Here is a 14,973-nt window from a genome sequence, read left to right on the forward strand (position 1 = left end):
AAACGTATCGGCGAGAAAAAAAATATTATGTAGGAGTGTTTTAGAGGGCAAAGGACGTGCAGACAGTGGCTTAGACGAGCAGAAACGAAAGTAAAAAGATGAATTCAGTAAGCTTCGAGTAGGCTATTATGGTGATAGATGTTTTGAAAAAGACATATGCTGGACTACTCTATGCGTGCGGCAAGTGGAGTAAGATTAGGCTAGATTTCACGGAGGGTACAATAGATGTTCAATGATGATTTCGAAGGGTGAAGAACGCGGAGCGACTCCGTACAGCCTCCAGCTTGTTGGACCAGGGCTATACGTGAATAAGATTCCATGCTATTTTTAAATATTGAAAATAAAGTCTCAAACTATCCCAATGCTTCAATGTCATGTTTGGTATCCACCAGCTTGAGTGCGTGCGTCAACTTCTGGCGGGCTTGCTCTCTTAGTGAGGTCATGCCCCTCAAGCACGAGGATTTCTGTAAGCGCTCATCGGATCCAGACAAAACTCTGATGAAATGCTTGGCATTTTGTGTCGACCCTATTGTCGTCTCATTCTTCGTCCCCCCCCCCTTCACCCCTTCTCTCTCTCTATTGCATGCACTAGACAAACGTTATCATGTCTGCATGAGTACAAGGCTGCAGTTTGCGACTGTGCAATACATATATCGTAATTTTAGAAAGAAAATTTCGTGCTGTACAGCAAGGGGATCCCTTGCTAGCGGTAACCTTTCCTGTGACGGGTGAGAGGTCAGTGAACAGGTATTTTCAACGTCGATTTTGAGCGAAAGGTCAGGTGTCCGTTTGCCAGAAAGGTTCGCAACAGGAGACAAAACATTTCATTGCGAGAATTCTATGGGATCGAGAACAAAGGAGCTGTCGGTTAGGGCAAATCTCTTCGGCACTCACAATACTCGCTCGCGGGCGCGCACAACTGAGTCCGGCTCATATTAGGCTGTGTATTATATGCCCGATATCACGCCGTTGCAGTGACAGTCGGTGTCAATGCGCGTCCGCCTGCACGGAGAAAGACCGTACACAGCCTACAGAAACTTGCGGCGTGAATCACCGCGCTGTATTCGACCATAGGTTTGCCAGTTTAATAAAGCGCACGCTTTGCACGAGGACAAGGAAGACACGGAAAGAGTTATTTTTCTTGTCTACGTTCAAAGTGTGACCATTTGTTTAAACCTACCTGTATAAACGAGCTATATCTCTTCTGTTAAGTAGATTCATTTATTTGGTGCGAAGAAGTATTCCTGAATGTTTTGAATCTCTAAACATTTTCATCATCCGACTTTGTGCGCATGGTCGTCCGGATAATGTGTTTGATAGTCAGAGTAATTATGAACATGGTTACGTTAATGTCGGCAGATTCAAACAATTAATTCATTTTTCTTACACTGCAATACATAAGCATCTGTCAGCATTCTTTGAATGAAGGCAGAATTTTCTCCGAATTGCCTTAGGTGGCTAAAAACATGTACGCCGGCCACGAAACAGTACTGGGCGCGGCTTCTGCAATAGTGCCGCATTTCCTAGAATCTTGGACACATCGCCTAGAAATTTAATTTGCGAACTGTAGCAGTGCACATACCACAAATACTGCAGTAGTCGTTTACAGACTGTATGCCAAAACTAAGCATAAATTAGCTTTCTCGCAGAGCCCACGCCCCACAAAATTTTGCGGCGTGGTATTATGGAAACGAGGTAGCTCACATCCAGCTCTTCGCAGCTTGAAAGGTAAGAAAGCAAAAAAGAAGACCACAAAGCTTATAACGAGCTGTAGTAGTGCAAACAAGAAGTTGACAGGAAGATGGAAGCTTGAAGTGATTAGCAGTAGTCCAAAAAGGAATGTCGCTGGAGCCAACATTTCGATAAGGCGATTTGCCCTGAAGACAAGAGCCATTGGCTCCATCGACAAGCTGCAGCAGTTGCAGAGACGCAAATCGAACCGAGGTCCTATCTGTATCACACCCGGTACTCTACTGACTAGCTCATCACTACCATGTCGTGTACCAGGTATGAATTCGCACAGCGGCAGCACTTTTAACAGCGAAGCTGTTTAAGCCAGCAGTAATGTGTGGTTCGTATCAAGAAACTATGAAGAAATAAAAGTAAAATTAACAATTAACTTTCTTCCTGAGGTGGGATTTGAACCCGCGTACCCCCGGACCCAAGGCACGCGTCGTAACCATATAGGCTATACAGCCATGCTTGCCGAACATGCATGTATGCGAACCATATGATTGCGTTCGAGTGTCGTCTTCGTACACAGCTGGTGCGTTCGCGCGCTCGTGCTCTGCGAGGTGAAGAGGTTTTGCGCGCTATGAGAGCGAGAGAGAGAGAGAGACGCATTCACGGAGCGGGTCGGCTGGAACGCGTTGTCGGCATTGGAACGTGGTGTCGGTGTTGCAAGCTGCGCTATGCAACGCGCAGTGACGGCCGTAAGTCCGAGACGCGCGAAAAGAAATTATCATCATCATGAGTAATAAGATGAAAAGTTCGTGCGCACTTCTAGAAAATGCTGGGCTACGATCACCCAGCTTCGCTGTTTCAAGCGTTGTGCGTGGCCGAGTGAAAGGTTAAGCGTTTTTATTGGGGCGAAACGCAAAAAAACTCATGCTTTGACTACACATGACAGAACTGCTCGTTGCCAAAATTAACTTGGAGTCTACAACTACAGCGTCATTTAAAGCCCGTGTTTTGCTTTCGGATGTTTACCGCCATTAACCATCACAATCGTAACATTCGTCATGAGTTTCTTGCATGCCCACTCGAAGAATGAAAGCCTCTGCCTGCTATCTGCACTAACCCCTGTCTTGAGTCTGCCGCCTGATTAATCTGACCTAATCACCTTATTGAACGTTTTTTTAATAGGCGCCGCCATATTGCGTATGCAGTGGCGTTATCTATCGACACTTGGCATGCTGGCTTGGGCGGGCGGGAGAGCTTGGCTTCACCTCACTTACTTTCGATCCCTCCGGTGTTTCAGCGAGTCGTGGCATTTTGTTGTCTTTGTGACGTCATGTTACACAAATTTTTAACAATTGGTTACCAGAGAATATTGTTAAAAGCTTCGAAAAGTGATGAAGCGCTTTCTGACTGCAGTATACGTTGCGACGCCAACTTCTTTACAAGATGCAGCTTGTATAAGCCGTGACAGAATATGAATATGAAGGCCACCCTTGATAGGTTTGTTTGAACTGATGGAGCGAAGCACGCTCACTGTCTCATCAATGACAATTAAAAAAAAAAGTTGCAATTTCGCCCGTACCGGAAAGCCTTGACAGGATAGTTCACGCAATATTAGGCGCAGTAAGTCTTGCATTGTTCCGTGCTGTATCACTCGTAGTAAACATTTGCAGATGCACGCGTGCAACATTCTTTCCAGGAAAGGAACAAGTTATTCAGTGGTGCTTCTACTCAGCCCCAATCGTCGTAGTTTGTGCAAATGGCTCTCCCCGGATGGTAGAGAAGCGGAGAGACACGACTGATTCTTTCTCCTCTTTTCGTGTCACGCCTTTCGATTCTCGCCACTGACTTCGTTCAATTTATTTCGTTGGCGCTGGTTTATGGATATGTTGAAGAGAGCGGCGTCAGCCAATCAACTTAATGAGCGCTAAAGAGGTCAGGCACAGTATTGTCCAGGCACAGCATTCTATGTTGCAGCATCGACAGAGTGCTTTAGAGGTAGAGTCTTTGACTGACAATCTGTGGGCCTGGAGTTTGAATTCTCGCGGGCACTGCTGCTTTATTTATAAAACGCTCGCAAATCGCTCTGTGATACAAGTGACGGAGGACATCAAAACGACTCGGGTAGTGAGCCCATCACAGATGGTAGAGCATGTTTGCTCATACGAAAGCACAACTGGAGCTTCCCCCTGTTTTAATGACCACGTTTGCACTGACAAAAGGTAACGAATAGCATGTTGACAAAAACTGAAAAGGGCGAAAAAAACTAAGCCAGCTAAACGTGTGTCAAGCGGCTTTCAAATATAATGTTGTCGATAAAGTGAGTGGTTGTAGTTACCACCCCAAAGTGTCAGAAGCCGGAAGACTCAGCACTAACAGCAGTGGTGTTGAGATTCACGGTAATAGGCGAACACATAAGAAGGATGAGCACACAATCCATGCGACCGAGGAAGATTACAAAGAAACCGAAATTCGTTTTCTGGGAACTTCCTCTCTTGGACATCCACTGTCACAGATATGCTTGCGCAGACGTTGAAAATTGTTAAAATTTTTCAATGCAATCTTCTTTATAAATTTATAGCATTTTATGTTATTTTTATTCCTTGGATTATTCCTGAAATGTTTCTGTTCTTTTTTTGTCAGTACTAAAAAACCTTCTAATTCCATCCGAATTTTGGCCAATCCTCTATAATGAGCATGAGCCGACAGCATAGAAAAAACAAAACAAGACAATTGTCTCAGCTGGGCTCGACGTCAACAGCTCAAAGGGCCTGCCCACTCTGCGGCGGGAAACTTTTAACTGTGGCTTCTACTGTTGAACTCGGCCTTCGACGCGGCCTAACGGGCTCCACGTTTTCATCCTTCTAGATCGAGCAGACTGAATTCCAGAGGCAGGCTTATGTACATTAGGGCATATCTACAGAATACTATAAATGGACCTCTGTACAGTGTTCATACCTGACGGCGCCTCAATGGTACGATGTATCAAATAGCGCTCGAGATCCTTTCATGCATCAGCTTCAAACGACCTAAAAATACTTGCCCCCGGTACTGCAAAAACACTTCCATGGCTCTTTTTGAGACTTACAGTTCCAAATAGGTCGGCAAATGGCCGTCAGTGCCTATAAAAAAGGACAGGAGGACAAACTGAAACGAGGCATGCGCTGGAAGCTTTGAAAACTAGAATCACATGAGTGTGGTCTTCGATATTCAACAATGCGCACCTAATCTCGTAGAAACTGGCCCGTTCGGAATCCTGGTCATGGTTAGAGCAACGTTCTTGCATCAGTCCAGATATAATTATTTGCAAAGAAAGCAATAGATTGTTAATCGTATTCGAGATTGCTATACTAGGCATAGCTGACTCTGACGCATGCACCTTGAAATAAGTCATTGATCACCACCCTTCGCAAGGATCAGTGATATTGTTATCTTTGTTATACTTTCTGTTTGGTAATATTTGAGCATGTCGAAGGGGAACAGCAAGTCCACTATCGCCGAAATGAATATCCCGGGGAATAAAACGATGCTTTCGCAATACAACCAGTATTTCTGAGACGGGCTCACAATTTGGTGGATACAGAACACCAGTAAAAGAAGTCATAAGCTGTAAGGTCTAAATACAATTGTCACGGTGTAGTGACGGTGAAGATGCAGGAAGTTTTCTGCATCAAAAGTTGAATAAACCACCACGTTGACTCAGTGGCTATGGCGATGTGCTGCTTGCCACGAGGTCGCACGTTCGACTCCCGGCCGCAGCAGCGGCGTCTCGATGGGGGTAAATAAAAAAACGCTCGTGTACTTATATATCGGTGCAAGTAGAAATATTCAGCTAAGAGATCGGGTAGAGTGGTTGGAAGCACGTGCTTACTGCTACTTCTTTCACTTATACATATATGGGGTAAGGCACTCTGAGTGAGGAAATTTACTCGAAAACATAAATAAATAAAAATAAAGTTAAAGCACATACGCAGTACTTCGAAGTAATGTTGACAAGAAACGAAAAAAATTCTTATAGCACCTATTTCCTTATGCACTGCCTGGAGAAGACCATGGTGCAAGAATAGTCCCTAAAGAGAGTACAGGACTCTCCGTTTCTCTAAATTTGACCCACAGTTCTCGCCTCTGCCGGTCATAACGAAAGGGAAGTTAATGGCACATGTGATATGTCCTTATCTGGTTCACCGCACGCATGTGATGTGTATAAAGCGCACGGTAAAGAAGCTCAAATGGTAAAAATAATGCGGGGCCCTCTATTACTGCGTCCCTCATAACCCACTGTACAGTTTTAAGACATTAGACCCAACAATTTAAACCTTGAATAGCACTTCGCTGTGGCAACAGCACAAGAGCGCGTTCGTCGGTCTTAGAATTGAATGACTCGGCTATCATGGTATCTCTTCTTCATAGGGACGTTATCGTACAATCTATATTACGTTGAGATCCCCGTCTAAGTTTGTGAACGTGCTGTGAAGTGTTCTCGCCTGTAGACTCCGATACGATGGACCCGTCTTTATATACATGTGGCTACAACATTCGACAAGGTGATAGTTTGGGCGAGTTGGTACGGCATTTTGAATGTATGTCAGCAAGAAACAGAAAGACAAGACACAACTGCATCTGTCTTGTCTCTTTCTGTTTGGCGCTGACATACATTCAAAATACAGCATTCGAGATGCACGAGCCCTCAATATCGCAAGTGCACCTCGCTTGATGGCTAAGTGGTAACGTGTGATATTAGGTGTAAATATTAAGGTGAGAACGCGTACGAGGCATTATGCAAAAATGGCAAATGGAGCCTGCACAGTTTGAAAGCGTAGTCGAACAAAAATGCATGTATTTCGACGAGACGCATTGGTTTATTTCTTGAAATGAAGTTTTGCTGCATTTACATGAAGAATTTGTCAATCTCCAGCTGCTTCACTTCTTACACGATTTTAGTCGCCTACTTTTCGTCCATGGACGAAACACGAGACACTGGCAATTTTAGCTGTCTGTGCAGTAATGAAAGCCTTCACGCATGCGAAGCGAATTCGGTCCCCTAATTTCAGGGGATCTGCCCAGTTCATAGCATTGTTTTTAAGCACTGAATTCTGGGCGAGTTTCTTTCTCGTCACTGGTTTTGTCGCGCTATTTTTCGTAAGTATTCTTTTTAAGTTCAACGATTAATTTCTTAAGGCCGAAAGTTGTAATTTATTGTTGCTGCAATGCGTTTTCTTCCTGGTTGGTTTGTTGTGCAGTGGCAATGCGGGGGTGGGGGGGGGGGGGAGAAAGTTTTTGTGTTCCAATAGTCATCGAGCAGCAGCTCTTGTCGGGAGAAACAGACTCCTCGTTGAGCAAGCCGCTCGGTGTGTATGGCATTTGTGGTCTCTGGAGACATAACACAAACAGCCACCACGACCTTCACCATTCTCGCTGGCTGCAGCGACGGTAGTAGGGCTGCTGCGTAAACTTTCCAAAACAAGTGCGGGCCAACGATGTGAGGAGTGCAAAATTTTTCAGAGAACCATGCGTTATACGCTTCATTTAACATTGATCCTGTTCCAAAATACGCATTCGCTTCTATAGTGGAAATTTTCATGGCATTTACTATTCATTTCTGTATAATAATATTCATTTTTTCTGCATTTTCTCCTGTAGCGCGAAGGAGCACTCTTTCTAGTATGGCATTTTCCAAACTTCCTGCTGTTGTTGTTGTTGTGCCTTCAAAATATGGACACGTACCCTCAATGGGGGATGGGCCAAGAGTCGGGTCGTTTTACGTTCAGGTTAACAGCTAATAATAAAGCAGTTAATGGAAAGGCATCACTGCGAATGAAAGAGGTTTTGTGCAATTGAACAATGAGAACAGCCAAACGGACGGTGAAATTTAAAAGAAAAAAGAAGATTATTGCAACTTTCGAATGATAGTAATTTCAAGTAATTACAACGGGAATAGTAAGGAAAATAGGAATTAGTATTGCATGCGTCTTGCAGCATGGATGAAAGCACTCACTGCGTCAAACACACATCTTTCACTAAACCCAGTAACATGGCACCGAAAGAGAGTAATATTTTGGCACTTAATGTCAAACCAAGTTTGCCAAGTGGAAAACTTGGTTTGCCATGAAATTCAATCTTAGCATTCCTATTTGAGTCATTTGATGGAATTACATTGCTAATAATTTAAAAGTTGTAATTGCCTCTGTACAAAAACGATCTGTGGAGTGGGAAATCATGGCCAATGTCAGAGAAAAAGTGGTCTTGGTTCACTAATAAACACATATTCAGATTGTCGGATTGAAAAGTCGTACAGCTTTAAAACGTTTGCACTGCGAAAATAGGGAATCTGCAGGGTAATGTTGGCAGGCGCGCTTCCTGATATACAACATTCTAGGCAGCCCCAGGCACATATACAGATCTTAATTCACGCTCTAAAAGGAGCAGAGGCTTAGTTTTAAAAGCAGGATTGCAGAAAATTAACACGCACTCGAATTCCAATGTTGGACGAACATACACCTTATACCTATATCCTTAGTAGAGCGTCTCTACGTAACCCATATCGCCGGTTGCTGAGTCTGCGAAGCACAATCCTATGGCTACGTACTTGATGTGTGGACTCCAGTTAAGCTTTTCATCTTCCATGACGCCCAGATATTTAAACGATTCAACCCGGGGAATGGGTTCTTGTTTGTACGCGTAGGATATTGAAATGAAACTGGATCTGCTGGTAGGAACACCAGAATTGCACCTTTATTCGCATTTAATGACATGCAAAAAGTCAGGAGCCATAGTTCAAGCGCACTCATGTACCTCTGCAATTTCTGAGACAGGGTGTAGCTGTCACTGGTAGACGCCAAAAAAAACGGAATATCATCTGCGTAACCGTACGCTTGTACGTCCAGGCAAATTGCAAGAGAGCTCATTAATATGTTGAATAAGATATGAGATAGAACTGAGCCTTAGGGAAAACCAAGAGTCTGTTTCAATTTAAACGATGAGCAACCACATTTAAAGCAATAGAATTATCTTGCTCCTAAATATTTTGCCATCCACGCAATCGTATAATTTGAAACCTTGTGAATCTTTGGGCTATTTAATAAAATAGAATGCTCAACACCATCAATGCTTGTGGTATGTCGAGTGTCACGAGAGCAGCATAGTGTTTTGTTTTTCGATCGAGTTGAATGCGGCTCTCTAGATCTTCAGGACCTTAGAATAAAGTTATCCCATCCCATCCCATCTAGATCAGCGTGAGCACACCATATCGAGTAATCTGTCTGAAGCCAATTTGGTTTGGACTTAATATTAAACAATCGGACATCCAGATCGTTTTTCTGCCATGCAAAGACCCTCTATATGGGCTTGACCACATTAGATGTAAGGGTTATTGATCTGATATTTTTTAGGTTATAACCTCATCCTTGTTTTCTATCTATCGGAATAACTTTCGCTATTTTTCAATCATAAGGTATCGAGGCCTTGTTTAGAGAACAGTTTATGGTGTTTAGAAGGTCATGCGGAGATAATTTGCATAAAATTTTATCATAGTTACAGTACTTCCATCAGGACCACCGTTATGGACATGATTTTTGAATTTCTCCTGGGCTCCTAATTCGCTCCTTATGAGCCATCAGAAATACATAAGGAACTTAATAAAAGATGGGTTACAGCATTAGCTTCACAACATACGTTCATATGCAAATACCAACAAGGCTTTCCTTATGGAGAACTACGCAGGCTTTATGTGTGGTGCCTAATAGGAAAAGTAAAGGTGTGTTTTAGCATTAGCTTCACAACAGGCATTCACATGAGAATACACTCAAGGGTCTCTTGGTGGAAAACTAGGCAGACTTTTTGTGTAGCACATTATGGGTGAAGTCAAAGCGTATTTCAGCATTGGCTTCACAACAGGCATTCATTCGAGAATACACACAAGGTTTTCTTGGTTGAGAATTAAGCAGACCAAAGTCACGATGCGTTTCAGCATTAGCTTGAGAACAGGCTTTTACTTTACAATGTACATAAAAGTTTTCCTTGTTGAGAACTAAGCAGACTTTACATGTGGTTCCTTATTAGCAATGTCATGACACGTTACAGCATTAGCATGGCAGCAGTCATTCATTTGAGAATACGCACAAGGTTTGCTTCATCGACAAACTATACTAATTTTATTGTAGTAACCTAAGACTGCTATGAGGTGTTGTTCCACATTGTAACTTCACTAAATTTTGTATTTAATTTTATAAACAACCACGACTCATAAATTGACACAACTTGGCGTGGTTTTAATGATGGTTTAAAGATGGTTTAAAGTAACCTACGGACTTTTGAACACATTTTTAGTGAAGAAACGGCGACGATATATTTGTTCGAGCATGATCAAATCTATCCAGACATTACCGCAGCGGCGGCAATGTCTCAGATCATGTTTTTTTTTTTTTTTGTACTCAAAATAATTGTAAAAGGCAGTCGCTAGTGCCGAGTTAGAACCGATATTATTCCGTTCGACCATATATTAGACCCAGAGAACCAGCAGAGTTCGTGATCAGCGTATCTGGTATCAAGCATAAACAATTCCGACAATGGAAAATTATTTTTGATTTCAGTTATGGCCACGGTTGTTTCAAGTAAAGTGTTTCTTTCTTGTATAGTGTCCTCTCAGCGCTCAAGAAGCCATGAGCACCGACTGCTCTTTTCTTTAAAGTGGTAGCAGGTATTGTAGTTTCTAGCTGTAGAGTGTGAAAGCTTACTTGCCTGTCAATGCGCAAAAGATAAGCAGCAACGTGAACAGTGCCTGTTACTAGTCGCTAGGTAAAATATGCGGAAACTGCCATGTTCGCCGTGGCATTGTGGTAAGGTAATAGGTTTGAGATCTAAAGGTCAGCATTCATATCCTGGTAGTGGCACGGTTGCTCGGAGGAAAACCGCTTTATGAGAAGTCCCAAACTTCTTGTTACTTCTGTTTCTTTTTTCTTGTTTATTTGGTTTTTTTTTCAAAATTAATATTGCCAATTTTGGCAGAAATTTATCTAAAACGCATTTCTTGTATGAGAGAACTCGTCAACTACTGAACAGAAATTCTGATGTGTACAAATAAGGAGCCGGTTTTAAACACAAAAGAAACTCGCACATTTATTTATTTATTTATTTATTTATTTATTTATTTATTTATTTATTTATTTATTTATTTATTTATTTATTTATTTATTTATTTATTTATTTATTTATTTATTTATTTATTTATTAAATATACCTTAAAGGCCCCAGTGAGGGGGTTTTACATGAGGGGTGGGCTATTATAGATGTGTTAAATGTTATACAATTTCTAGTTCGCTGCCTTCAAGTCGGTGCTACTGGAGTGAATCACAAGGTCAGCGGAAAGGCCATTCCAATCTTGTGATGTCTTGAAAAAAACAAGTCGCAGTTTCGAGGCGAAGCATCCATTGTGATAGCAAATTAGTACAGAGCTATACGAAGCAAGGATAGTACTTTAATGGGCCTTATAAAGTTGTAACCAATTGCTTACTAACTAAATACACAAGCATGGTGTCACGCGCGCAACAAGTAAACATGCACATGACCGCGGAAACTCGCTGTGAAAACGCCGGAGTAAGAAAGCGCGCCAGCAGGAGTGGGCAAATTGACCTTCGCGCTGTCTCTCGTCTCGCTTCAACGCGAACTAAACGTCGAAAGCACAGCGCATACGAAGCTACCGGCACTCGGCGCATGCACTTTGTCGCCGTCGCAGATCGCTTTGAAGATGAGACTCGCGCGGGCGCGAACTTCGCATACATCGCAGATCGCTTTCAAGATACGGCGCTCGCGCGGCCGCGCTGTGAGTAGCAGCCGACGGAGCAGAAACCCCTTCCCTCTCCCTCTCCGTTGCCTCGCCCCGTGCCTCACGCGCGAAAGAAGAATGCACGCTTCCAGCCTTCCTCCCTCGCGTGCGCGACACGGAGCCGCGATTGCCGGCTCACTCTCGTACGCTTTCACTCGCACACACACCGTACAGTGAACGGCGACGATTTTATCACCGTTGGACTTTATACGGAACCGTACGGTGACGGCGACAGCGACGACGATGACGACGACGCCGATGGCAGAAATACGCTTGGAGTGTCCATATAATTGATATCGCAATAAAATGAAGAAAGGTGCGAATTGGTTCGAACAGATGGCGGGTATACAGCTTTTTCGTGATTGGTGCGATCTGAATGACGACGGGCTGGCTTGATGGCGGGTGATGCGTGATGTATGTACCAACGAGACACACGGCGGCCAATTCTCTTTTGAAACTGATTACGTACTCAGAAGGAAATTCACAACGAACTCTAAGAAAATTGTGATGAGCCGTATGTGAACGAGCATTAATATTTCATCAGACTCGCACTAGAAATTTTCATAACGGCAGGAGATGACGCTGGCAAATGTCGAACTACATGTGATAATTTTGGCATTGGTCTGTAAAGCCTGCCTGTAGAACTGAATTTTGCAGGCTATTAGACAATGATAATCTGAATCTGCACTCTAGGCCCTTAGTTATAATGTGTTCTATAGTGACTCTGACATTTCACCTGACGACAGAATTACAGAACTTACTAAGTTTGAAAACTGGGTGTGGCGGTATAATATAAGATGTTGGATTGCGCAACATTTTGACGGGACACACACAAGAAACATTTGGAAGTGTTCCGTTGTGTGTGCATATTTTCTATGTGTCCCGTCAAAATGTTGCGCAATCCAACATCTAGAATTAGAGAGTCAATATTAACTGGTGATGGCAGAATTTGCAAGATCTCATATTTAAAGAGTGCTTTTTTTGTTATCAGGTTTTGAAAGAAAATTATAGTGTTGTGTATAATAGTCCTCTTCCGCTTTAACAAGTGCACGTTTGAATACCACGGAGTGAAATTTGTAATATTCTCCTCTCTTCTTTTTTTTTCTTCTATTTTTGTTATGTCGTAGATGTGCGCCAGCACAACGAATTCACAAGGGCGGTTTTTAAACCGCGAAAAGCGATCTCTTAAAAATTATTAATTAATTAATGTAAAAGGTATCCTTGTGGTCCACCTGGGGAAAGGGACATAAGTTAGGAAATTAAAGAATGGCGCGGAGGGGGGGGGGGGTTATGGCACTGGTGCCGCGGCTACACGGATCTCTTAGGATGTGACGGCTTACCCGGCCGGCCAAGTCTCCTGGTCGCAAGCGTAGATGCACCCACACCATTTTCATGGCAACGTTTCTTTTGCGGGTGAATCAGGCCTCGTACAAGTTGACGGTCAGGTGCTTCGGCACAGATCTGCGCTGCTCCAGAAAAGGCGGACAGTTCTTGACGAAGTGATGAAGGCCCACTCTGGCATTTTGGTCCCTGCACTCCGGATCTTACAACTTATTAACCATCCAGGAGCCTTACATCTTATTAACCATCCGGGAGACTGAATACACCTGGATTGTTTCTTTACAGAGAGATAGATGAGGATAAATCCTTACACAAGAAAAAGTCGAAAGCCGACCACGGGAGGGGGGTAAAAAGCAGGGAAAAAGGAAGCTTACAACCGACTGTCAATGGCTGTATTGTGAAAAGCTGGCTGTTATTGTTGCCCATCCTTTATGTGCGACCTTTGCCTCCCCGCCCCCCCCCCCCCCCCCTCTTTGCAGGTACTAGCTGCTGCTGTCTTGGCGATTACAGAAGTTGGGCTACTGGGCCACTGGTTACGTGCCACTTGGTATGTGCCACTAGCTATGTGCTAGTGGTTATTGTCACTGCGTATGTGCCCGAATAGACAACTTGGAGCACTGTATGTGTGCAACTTGCCATATGTTGTCAATGGGTATGTGTGCGAATAGACAACGTGCACCGCTGGGTATGTGCAATTGGGCGCATGGCCCTGGTTATGTGAACATTCTTGCCAAGTACCCAAAATGTCAAAATAAGCAATGCTATTCGCTTTGAAGCCGAACAAAGTTCACCTCATATAAACGTGCACAGCGTTTGATTTGGCTGTTCAAATAACCTTGCGAGTTACGGCCTGTGCTTGCGACGCCGTTTACGTAAATTTGACGTCAGGAAATTGGAATAAAGTCATAGTTGAATACCTTTACGCTATAGTGCCCCTGTACGTCCGAACGCTTGTTTTGAGTAATGTACAACCTCACCTTGACACGTGTGACCACCCGTGAACAGTAGTGTCAGCGTGATAAAATTGAACGTAATCCTTTTTATTGCGATAGCAATTATATGGACACTTCAACCGGATTTCTGCTGTCGGCGTCGCCGTCGCCGTGAGGCTCCCTATAGATAAAATCTCCGCCGCGCGCCGTATGCCCGAGCGGAAGCGTGCGGAGACGCGCGCTATCACGGAGAGCGAACGCACTCAATCTCCCACGCGCAAGCAAGGAAGCGGGAAGCCAGCGCCGGAAGGAGCGGGGGGGGGGGGGGGGGGGGCGCACTTTTACTTTGCGAACAACCGCGCTCGTCGCTCTGCCCGCACCGTCTCTTATCTCCCCACGGCTCTGACCTTTATGCGTCGTGCATTCGCCGCTCAGTTTCCGTTGCAGCGATAGACCGCACGTACCTTCGCCGCTGCGGCGTAGCGCTTGCTGCCAGCGTTTTGACAGTCGTTGTCTGCAGTCATTCAGTGTGACCTATTCATGTTTGTTTGTGCGCGCTCACACCACGCTTGTTCATTCAGTTAGTAATAGTCGGGCCACATTTTCCAACGCACGCTACACATGCAATGTTGCCCGGATCGGCAGTGCAGCGCTACAGGTGGGTCCCTTCGCACGCGCTGCCCACGGGAAGCGCTTCTCATCAACACCACCGTTTCACACGCGCCTTCTCCTGGTCATCCAGTCTCTCTTCATGTCGGTCTACTTACGCCGCAGCACACCTGCTTACTTAATCAGCTCATGTTTACTACAATTCATATTGCTACCAACACCGCTCACCTTACTTCGTATGACATTGCTGTGTTGCTATCGGATTCATTGCTTCGCCCTTAGGGCGAAACTGTGACATTTTTTAGCGAACCAAATGTTCTTTTTTTTTTCATAAATTCGCGGTTCAATACGAAGAAAAACTTCTGTCATTTCAATTACAAGCCCACTTTCAATTTCAAGCACACTTTCAATTAGTTATGAAAGAAGTTGTGCACGCAACTTTTCTACAAATCTGCGGGGATAAATTTCAGCAGTTTTCGTAAACCTTTAAAGTCCAACAAAGCTACGACAAGCGTAAGTTGACATTGGTTCTGGCCGCCCCGTCTCTGGCACGGGATATCAGGGGCATAACGGAATATAGTATGGCAGCCC

General features: G+C 44.0%; 1 protein-coding gene across 1 annotated transcript in view; it reads right to left on the reverse strand.

Annotated features, from left to right (window-relative positions):
• Positions 1–12,918: 12,918 nt before the first annotated feature.
• The window catches only part of LOC125942063 (cytochrome P450 4V2-like), a 32,082-nt gene continuing 30,027 nt past the window's right edge, over positions 12,919–14,973 (reverse strand). Inside the window, exon 5 of the mRNA XM_049659973.1 lies at positions 12,919–12,966. Coding sequence (XP_049515930.1) covers positions 12,919–12,966 — 48 coding nt within the window. The remainder of the gene's footprint in view (positions 12,967–14,973) is intronic.

Source organism: Dermacentor silvarum, chromosome 1 (genome assembly GCF_013339745.2).
Source record: "Dermacentor silvarum isolate Dsil-2018 chromosome 1, BIME_Dsil_1.4, whole genome shotgun sequence".
Classification (NCBI taxonomy): domain Eukaryota; kingdom Metazoa; phylum Arthropoda; class Arachnida; order Ixodida; family Ixodidae; genus Dermacentor; species Dermacentor silvarum.